Below are 10,465 nucleotides of genomic sequence, written 5' to 3' on the forward strand. Positions count from 1 at the left end.
TGTTTGTTGAGCGAAATGTGATAACTTTACAGAAATATGCCTGTTCTTCATATGTATATATCACTTGGAAATACTGGGATCAGTCTCAACATTGTTGAATCACAGATGAATAAAAGCTTATAGTATAAATAGCCTCCTCAGAGTTACTTTTTGTGGTATCATTTTGTTAGTATTTGTACGAGTCCCACTGAGAATTCCGGTCAAACCCCTTTCTAACAGGCATGCTGGTCTAGTTGTGGTAAGAGTCTGAAGTCTCCAGAAGCTACTTACAGTTTTATTTACAAGAATAGAATAACATGGGGTGGCCATAGAAAGTCAGTACAAACCTTTGGGCTGAGGGCTAGAGCTTAACCTGTGTTAGGAGAGTTAAACCCTAGTGACGTTTGGATTTCTGACTATTAATCTAGAACTGAAACAGCAAAAAGATTACTTTTTGTTAATGATACAGAATGGTTGTGTGTCCTATAATGACCAATGACGTGACCAGACAGATGGGAGTACCTATTCCTGCTAATCCTAACTCAACTGGCACTAATATTGTGGACACATTTCTTAGATGCTTGGATGATTATGTATTACAATAGGACACTGGTACCATGTTCAATGCACTTACTCAGGGCTAGAAATCTTAACACCTTACATGATGCATAAATCATAGGTGATGACATATTTACTTTAAGATTCAAATCAAAATACTTGATGAAACCATCTTGATATAGCTTTAATCTTTCTGAAATGTGTACCTGAGATCTAGAGTTGAGTCCTTATTACCTCTGGCTAGGATTTATCTGGAGACAATTCTGTGAAATTTGGAATTCGTAACTTACACCTTTTCAGTAGTATTGATGTGAGATGAGTTTCACTTCTTTTGACTGTAGTCTTTCTCTAAGCTATTAGAGATCATGGTGAAACTATTATTCTACATTTATATTTTCTTAACATTTGAAACCTAAAATATCACTTGTAATGGAATTTTCGTAAGAATCATTATTCCATGATAGTATGGATGTGTCAGATGAGACACATTGTAATAGTGATCGATGTAGGTGAAATTTATCCCATGAGTATACCCCAAAGCCATAGTCATACGCCTAATTGTTTCTTGGGTGGTAAGGGCAATAATACCTTTCGTCTCACCAGAGTAATGAAAGTGCATGACTGAAATCACTTCAGGTTTCCTTCAATCAGGCCATGAGGTGAGTTAGGCAGACCCCCTTGCATACAACAATTTTGTCGGTCGATACACACCAAAGGTATTTTGTGCTACTATTTAGACCCCGATACGCAAGAAAAGCTTTTCACAAGGCCATTGAGAGTGTCACATACTCCACACACCGGTTACAGTTCATGTTTGGTTCATGGCAGTGTCACGGGGTCCACTGTTACATTAGTAGCATGCTCAGTGTCAAAAATGTTGTCTCCCATAAAAGTCGTCAGGGGACGTTACTCTCCACTATTGACTCAGCAAAATGAAGTGATTGAGTTTAGTTTTACGCCGCACTCAGCAATATTCCATCTAGATGGCAGCGGTCTGTAAATAATAGAGTCTGGACCAGACATTCCAGTGATCAAGAGCATCGATATGCACAAATGGGAACCGATGATAGATCTATGTGTCAACCAAGTCAGAGAGTCTGACCACCCGATCCCGTTAGTCGCCTCCTACAACAAGCATAGTCGACTTTTATGGCAAGTATATGGGTTGCTGAAGACCTATTCTACCCTGGGATCTTCACGGGATTCAGCAAAATGACGCGTGCATCGACCGCCACACATAAACTTGAAACATCTATCACACGCTAAGCTGTGATGACTGGCCCAGACAGATCAGACATCATGTACTTTCAAAAGGTTTCAATATTTCTCTCATGTTGTGTTTAGTTCTCCGAACAGGAAATAAATCAACATGTAAAAGTGGTTCTTGAATTCGAACTTTACTTTGCAGGAAACGTATTTCAGAGCGTTTTCATTTCCAATTTTCTCTCCCTCCCTCTCTCTCTCGTGTGTGTGTGCGCGCGTGTGCGTGTGTGATATGCCCTCGAGTTCTCCCACACACACAGCGTAAGTTCGAGCGCGCGCTTTTGTTGCGCCTATGTCTAAGAATGTTTCAACAACAGCAACAACAATCAATGATAGTCCTCACCGTGAGTCAACACACGTTACGGAATGGAACACCCAAACATCAGCTTTTAGAATATATTAACCTATTGGTGAAAGAAATGTCATTTTGAATGCAGAAGGTTATTGATGTTTTGCATTAGGCCAATTTGAAGATAGAATATATTGTAAATAAATCAATGCAGCAAAAATATTTAATGTAAAGTATATTGTATCAAGCTTTAAAAACATTTTGTAATTTAATTAACTTTGAACGAGAATATTTGGCTACAGTTAACTAAACATGTTATAAATTTCATAAAATACATTTATGATTTTCATCTTATTGATGTACATATGCGGAATATAGATGAGTATTGTGCTGTCAAGTGCAAGAAGCATAGACAGGTGCAAGATGCATAGACACAAAAGGCGACAATCCTGTTTGTGGAAAAGTACACTAGCAAACAGTGTTCCAAATTTACTTGTTATTATGGAGTAGCAAACCTGTACTTGCTGCCTGGTTTAACATTAGGTAGCGACCTTCCTCACCTAGTACCAGCATGTTTTCCTATTACGTAACATCCATCATATAATCAGTTCCCGTGTGTTATGTACCCCTGCATACTGGTATTGATCAAGTTATGCAAAGATAATACCTTTACTTGAATTAGCACATGACGTTTTGTCGCCCGTAGACTTCAGGAAATGATGAATGTCCATTATCAAACATTTGAAGCAGTAATGCTATACTTCTGCACATGCGCATATTGCCCTGCGTAAGTGACCAAGAAAATCTACAATGGGCATTTTGGGAAATGAAAATAACAGTATAGGTATGTTTATAGTGAAAGTGTACAAGTGGAGATCTTTCCTTTGAAAATGATGGTGAACTGATGAACGGAAGCGTTTTTTTCCTAAAAAATAGCAGGTAGCAAGTTGTTGCCACTGTGTGTTTTTTCAGGTTGCAAAATAGGATTTTCAATTTGTTACCTCAAAGCCTCAATTTCGAACCCTGCAAAACACTGCTTCAGTGTCAAGAATGTGCTCCTACGGAAAACTGAATGAGGAAGGCGGTTGATATGACAATCGAAATGATTGTATAGAGGATGAGGAAGAATCTGTCAAGGATAGATGCTATGATAAGCCAATCATGATATTCGGCAGTGGAGTCCGGAGTCTTGTCCCCATTGTCCCGGACAACCCGATGCCCCTCAGACGATTCTGCCGACTCTGGTTCTGTCTCATTGTTCTGCACTCTTTCTGTTTTAAGGTCCTCCTGTACAGATAACAGTCAGACTAGGGAACATTGAATGGTTAAAACATCAAACATATCTAAGTGAAAGGAACTCAACATTTACAGCCTAACTGAACTTGTGCATAATTTTCTAACTTGACATTATTATCACATTTTTGGTAAAAATGTCGTAATGTGGTGAAAGTGTCATACATCCGTTTGATTCCTGAGGACGTGTGGACTCTTCATAAGCAGCAGCCGTCCAAGCCAGTGGATGATGACAGTTCGAACAAGAGGAGGAACCTTCCAGCCCTGTCTGTGTTTCAGGTAAAGTCTCTGAACAAGAACAGCCAGGATGCAAGACGTGGTCGCCATTATAATCACCAGCACGAAGTACACGCCTGCAGTATAGTACACATGGTAACTGCATTGACATAATTGTCGCAGGTGTCTATAAAGTATCAAATTATACCATAAAGTATGAATGAATTATGAAATGAGTGTTTTTAACCCAGTCAACAATTCAACAAATAGTTTTCTCCAGATAAGAGCATCAGTCCAGTAGTTTCACACTAATGTGCACATATATCTCTCTCTGAGGAGTGTTGAGGTAACCCACTGGTTAAAGTATTAGCTCGCCACACTGAAGACCTGAGTTCGATTCCCCACATGTGTACAATGTGTGGAGTCAATTTCAGGTGTCCCTCGCCATTATTTCTTCGGAACATTGCTCCAAGCAGCATAAAACCATACTCACCCCAGGCCATGAACAAATCTGATTATACGGCTGTTACGACAAATGGGTCTGTTCTTAACCGAACCCGAGTAATTGCCTATGACATGTAGATTTACTATCATCTGTACTTACACAAAAGTGGCATTGGTTCAGAGTTTGGCGGCAGAGTATCAATGGTGAGAAACAGGAACACCGTCAGGGACAGCAGCAGGGTGACCTCCACCCCGACCTTCTCTCCTGAAGCAGGGGGCAGGAAGAACCCAAGGATCGACATGATACTGAGCAAAAAACAGGGAAAGAAGAGGGTCAGCATGAAGAAGACTGGTCGTCTTTGTATGGTCACAGTGTACGTGATGGTGCTGTAGACTACACCATTATACAAATATGGCTTCTTCTCCGCTTTCAATCCGTTGAGGTACCATTCAGCATTCTCGAGATACGATGCGGTGTCCCCTGTGTGGTCGCTCCTCAAGGTCACCATGTCATCATCATGGAGCCACAGCCCGAACTGGAGTGGACACTGCTGCTTGTCAAACGGGAAGTAGGTGGCGTCTACACCACAGATACTGCTGACCACGGTGGGGAATCTCTGAGTTACTCTGCCATCACTGGCTACTTTCAGGTGGTGGAACTTCCGCTCCGACAGAGCAACATTACTGCCAAAAGCAGCGCTACAAACAGAATACAGCATTGTATAATCAGTTCCTCAATGAGTGAATTCTTTCGTTTGGCAACATTGTGAAGACCAAATAGACGATAAACATGGTGTAACGAGGATGACAAACGTAAGTAATTGACGACAAGCATAGGTATTGGAGACAACAAGGATGGGTGAAGAAGTTTCAGGCTCCTTTTCTGCAAAATATGTTCATTTCAGAGACCAGTTGTTGGTCAAAGGTTTGGACACTGGAGACGACAAGCATATGGAGTGTTGGGGACGACACGAACAGATAACTGGTGGCACAAGCATGGGGCCTGATACATATGATACTAGGGATGGGAAGCATGTGGTTGTAGCGAACAGTACCACTAATTACAGGAATCAGGCCATTTTCTGAGTATGCAATAACCACTACCAGTTATTAATACACTTACTCATCGTAAAGGGTGACATCAGGAGTCCAGATTCTGTCCAGGGGTACATGGATGACGTAAGTTCCATCAAAACTTGATGGGTTCCACTGGAGCCTGTGGTCGGTCCAGTTCTGCAAAACGCATCATATTGTTACAAGAGTCTTAAGAAATCCTTTTTTGGAGAAACCCTACAATTTGATCGGACACACAGCCCACTTCCCTCCTGGATATCAAGCATGTACTGTGAACGAATATCGTTTTCCGATGAAGCCCAACTGTGCTACTCAGTATAGGTATTTTCGTGCAGGAAACAAATTTCTTACCAGGCGTATCCACAGGTTGGTTCTCAGAATCTGTTTTGTCTCGGCCTAGAAATGTAGAATTTGTATAGAAAAAATTGGGACAGGACAATTAAGAGTATACAAACATCAACTCTAATACCAAGACAACCCGCCGTCCTTCTTCACACCTCCAAGATATACTTGCGAAACACCATTCTACTACGCTGCCCTGACAAACAACATACGTCCTCCTTCCTCAACAATACGCCACCCCATTCACTGCTAGCATGACACCTACGTCAACATCATGCCACCCCACTACACTGCTAGCATGACACCTACGTCAACATCACGCCACCCCATTCACTGCTAGCATGACACCTACGTCAACATCACGCCACCCCATTCACTGCTAGCATGACACCTACCACCCCACGCCCATCTCGTCATGTGCCTACCCACCATCAGACGACGGCACATTTTCAGTTTTGTTTCAGTTTCTTTGGATATTTTATATACTGTTTTCCTAACGACTTACATAACTTTCAAAGTCTTGAAATCGTGAAAAGTGATATTCTTACCAGATCAACAACTTGCCTGATCGCTAGGTCCAGCGTCACCTCAACAGTCTGGTTGTTCCCAGGCCGCGGATAGACTTCCTTCTGGTAGGATTCCAGTAACGACCCCAACAAGTTGCCTACACCGACGAACTCAATATAATGATCACATTCCTTATGACATTGTGAAATCTCAGATACGACGTGGAAGGTGACAAGGTACGAAAGGTTCGTGGGATCCACCCATTGCTTCAGCTGCTTTCCTTCCCTCTACTTGGTATTGACAAACTTCACTGTTTTGCATAAATACGTGCTTATTCCGGAGACGATGACCAGTACCTCAGTACCCGATAAGTGTCGTCCCCAGTACCATTTACGTGTTGTTGCCAGTACTCTACACGAGTCGTCCCCAGTACCATTTACGTGTTGTTGCCAGTACTCTACACGAGTCGTCCCCAGTACCATTTACGTGTTGTCCCCAGTACTCTACACGAGTCGTCCCCAGTACCATTTACGTGTTGTCCCCAGTACTCTACACGAGTCGTCCCCAGTACCATTTACGTGTTGTTGCCAGTACTCTACACGAGTCGTCCCCAGTACCATTTACGTGTTGTCCCAAGTACTCTACACGAGTCGTCCCCAGTATCATTTACGTGTTGTTGCCAGTACTCTACACGAGTCGTCCCCAGTACCATTTACGTGTTGTTGCCAGTACTCTACACGAGTCGTCCCCAGTACCATTTACGTGTTGTTGCCAGTACTCTACACGAGTCGTCCCCAGTATCATTTACGTGTTGTCCCCAGTACTCTACACAAGTCGTCCCCAGTACCATTTACGTGTTGTTGCCAGTACTCTACACGAGTCGTCCCCAGTACCATTTACGTGTTGTTGCCAGTACTCTACACGAGTCGTCCCCAGTATCATTTACGTGTTGTCCCAAGTACTCTACACGAGTCGTCCCCAGTACCATTTACGTGTTGTTGCCAGTACTCTACACGAGTCGTCCCCAGTACCATTTACGTGTTGTCCCCAGTACTCTACACGAGTCGTCCCCAGTATCATTTACGTGTTGTCCCAAGTACTCTACACGAGTCGTCCCCAGTACCATTTACGTGTTGTTGCCAGTACTCTACACGAGTCGTCCCCAGTACCATTTACGTGTTGTTGCCAGTACTCTACACGAGTCGTCCCCAGTACCATTTACGTGTTGTCCCAAGTACTCTACACGAGTCGTCCCCAGTATCATTTACGTGTTGTCCCCAGTACTCTACACGAGTCGTCCCCAGTACCATTTACGTGTTGTCCCCACTACCCCAGTTTTTTTTCCAGTACCTTTGGCTTGTCTTCTCTAGACACCATAGTTGTCCTCTCCAAACTTGTGGTCCCAAGTGTCCCATGCTTGTCACCCCAGTAACATATATATATATACGTAACACGTATTATATCTACATATGATGCCTGTATAAGATACCCGCGCTGAAAAGGTACCCGGCGGCTACTTTTTCAACATCGAATTCATACCCGGACTCACTTTTCATCTGGTTGCTATTGAAAATTAAGCGGGGGCATGTATTGAAAAGATACCCTGTTTGAAAAATGACCCTCACTATTTTTGCACTGTAAACGTACTGTAAATATTAAAAAGTCAAGTAAAGATATATATACGTGTCATTCACCAAACACAGCATCTTTTCAACGCGGTGACGCGTTTCAATTTTCAACAGCAGCCGGGTGATATTCCCTTTATGAAGAAAGGATTCTTGGCGTTGAAAAGTGACTCGGTTAATAACTGAATGTTGAAAAAGTACCCGCCGGGTACCATTTCAACGCGAGTATAATTTCAATCTCACACGGCTTTGAATACCATGTCCCTCGTCAGATCCATGAAAGTAACTGTAATACAATCCATTATTGTTATCAACCTACCCTTGCTTGCCTGGGCTCTGGAGACAAGGACAGCAATGACGCAGACAAGACTGACCAGCACAGACAGCATCATGACCTAGTCGGTTGACGTGTAGCTCTGTCTCCTCACACGGACGCCCCTCCTCGTATTAGGGTAATCTGACATGCAGATGACGAAAAAGTTCCTCTGTGCTAAAATTATTTCCTTATATAACTGATAAATTCAAGTGGTAAATATAGCTGTTAACGGAACACGAATAATTAATGTTGTTAATATAATGATAGACTTCTCAATCTCAGTGTCGTGCATGACGAGTGCCTTTGCTATTAGACTACATGCTATATAATCTGTTTTCATTTTATTCATGTTCTGTACCGATTCACCAGACTGTAGCGTAATCTCTTCAAATTCTCTGTTTACTATACTTGATCATGAACAAATATTTTCTCGATTCATTAGAAAGGTGGAGCTGTTTGAAAGGAACGAAGGCGATTGAGTTACCCATTCGGTTTAACAAGGCTCAATTCAGCTGAGATTCACCTTAAAATGTCCGACCCTTTTTGTGTTTTAATGCTTGAAAAGGACATCTTAGACATGGAAACCGCCATTTCAGTTTCCTGGTATAGATTGAATTCAAGGAAGGATATGGAACTAAGGCACTTGGCAACACGGCATGTAGATTGTAAAATCACTCCCTATGTGACCATTTCGCAGCTTTCGGTTTTGGAACTGAATAAGCTCGCATTATATGAATAGAAATGGATTTCCAAAAGTATCGTTTGTAACATGTTGTCAATAATTTCTGGAGATTTTTGTCCGTGTATGGAGTAGACAGCTAGATACATTGATAAAATACAGCCTTGTTTATGACACTCATCGAACTATAAGGATATAATTCCATTAATGGAACATTCATCCCCTAATCTATACACATGAAAAAAGCATCGCAACACACCATACATTTCTTAGTGTGAATTTGTTACCATTAACCACTGTGCAGGAAAGTATCAAAGCCTCAGTTTAATTTAATTTCTAAATAAACTGACCCTCGAGGAAAATCTAAACGCAAAAAAATTGCAAGCGTGTAAATCTCGTTTTGTTTCGTTGATACCCATGGTCGTATGCAGTTAACAAGTGATCATTAAATTTAGGCATATAATACAGTGCTCAAGAATTTCCTATAAGTATCTATAACCGTGCGCAATGTCAATATCAGTTGTAAACTTCGCCAACTGCGATAACATCCTTGGCCCTCCGCACATATTGGCTGTATCAAACGTTGACGTATTGCGGTTTATCCTTGATCGATGGCTTCTTCGATACATCATGATTTGGACTGGAGGATCTCTCTGGTGTATACAGCGATACATGACGTCCGAAAAATGCTCTATGGCAATGAGATCCTGACTTCCGGCGGGTAGAGCTACTACCGCATCTTGACGTAGGGAACCATGAACGGCGTGTACTTTATGTGTGTTCTGGGGATGGCAAGTGTGGTACAACAACCCTGCCTAGGATATCAGTGTACCGTTGTCCATTTAGACCTCTGTGTTATCATCAAAATGTCAGGTTCAGTCAGAATGACAGGCACTGCTACGCCATGGATGAAGCCACGTCATACAATTCCAGCCCGTGTATACGTCGACAAGGGCATTGGCTCGGAACTAAGACCAAGTGTACGTTGACGAAGACGAGGGCATAGTTGAGGTCAGACTTCTGTAGTTGGTTACACAAGGCATGGCAAACAAGTATACAAGACAGAAATGATCTGGGTTGCCGTCTAAGACAGGATCAGCTTGACTTTTCAGGATAGGGTTTATATTTCATGGACTGATTTTCATAGTTCTGAGAAGCCTGAAGTCTGTAATCCAATCAGCTGACTAGCGCGTGGACCAGACTGTCAGCATTGAGGTCGTCCACGAGTAATAACCCCTACCGAGGAGTGAGTGAGTGAGTTTAGTTTTACGTCGCACTTAGCTATATTCCAGCTATATGGCGACGGTCTGTAAATAATCTGGCGACGGTCTGTGTTTGCAAATAATCGAGTCTGGACCAGACAATCCTGTGATCAACAACATGAGCATCGATCTGCGCAATGGGGAACCGATGACATGTGTCAACCAAGTCAGCTAGTCTGACCACCCGATCCCGTTAGTCGCCTCTTACGACAAGCATAGTCACCTTTTATGGCAAGCATGGGTTGCTGAAGGCCTATTCTACCCCGGGACCTTCACGGGTGCCCTACCGAGGATACAACTCAGAATCCTGTAAAGTCGATATCCTTCTCGAGTTTTATAAAGCGTGTGATCAATGTTTTGTGCATACTGTAAGTGATGCAAATAGTAGCGACAAAAACCCTTCCACATGCATATGAAATCTCTGCTAAAAGTCGCTCAACAATTATTGTGGCAATATGATCGTGCGTATTTTTCAGCGTATGATGTTGTTTGTAATCCAATCTTGTCTGGACCAGACAATCCTGTGTGTCACCATGTGATACGATGACCGAGCATGTGTTGATCACTGTGAATACTGATGATATCAGATGTTCGCCTCACCGGTGGCGCTTGACATAC

At 42.5% G+C, this 10,465-nt stretch overlaps 1 protein-coding gene across 1 annotated transcript; it reads right to left on the minus strand.

Moving 5' to 3' along the window:
* Positions 1-2,304: 2,304 nt before the first annotated feature.
* On the minus strand, positions 2,305-10,128 carry LOC137277160 (neuronal acetylcholine receptor subunit beta-3-like). Its single transcript, XM_067808834.1, has 7 exons — positions 7,910-10,128; positions 6,007-6,122; positions 5,468-5,512; positions 5,166-5,275; positions 4,203-4,741; positions 3,548-3,735; positions 2,305-3,376 (listed from the first exon to the last, which is right to left on the minus strand). The coding sequence occupies exons 1-7, from the start codon at positions 7,980-7,982 to the stop codon at positions 3,134-3,136; spliced, it is 1,314 nt and encodes a 437-aa protein (XP_067664935.1). The 5' UTR covers positions 7,983-10,128; the 3' UTR covers positions 2,305-3,133.
* Positions 10,129-10,465: the final 337 nt, after the last annotated feature.

This window comes from Haliotis asinina, chromosome 3 (assembly GCF_037392515.1).
Source record: "Haliotis asinina isolate JCU_RB_2024 chromosome 3, JCU_Hal_asi_v2, whole genome shotgun sequence".
Lineage (NCBI taxonomy): Eukaryota > Metazoa > Mollusca > Gastropoda > Lepetellida > Haliotidae > Haliotis > Haliotis asinina.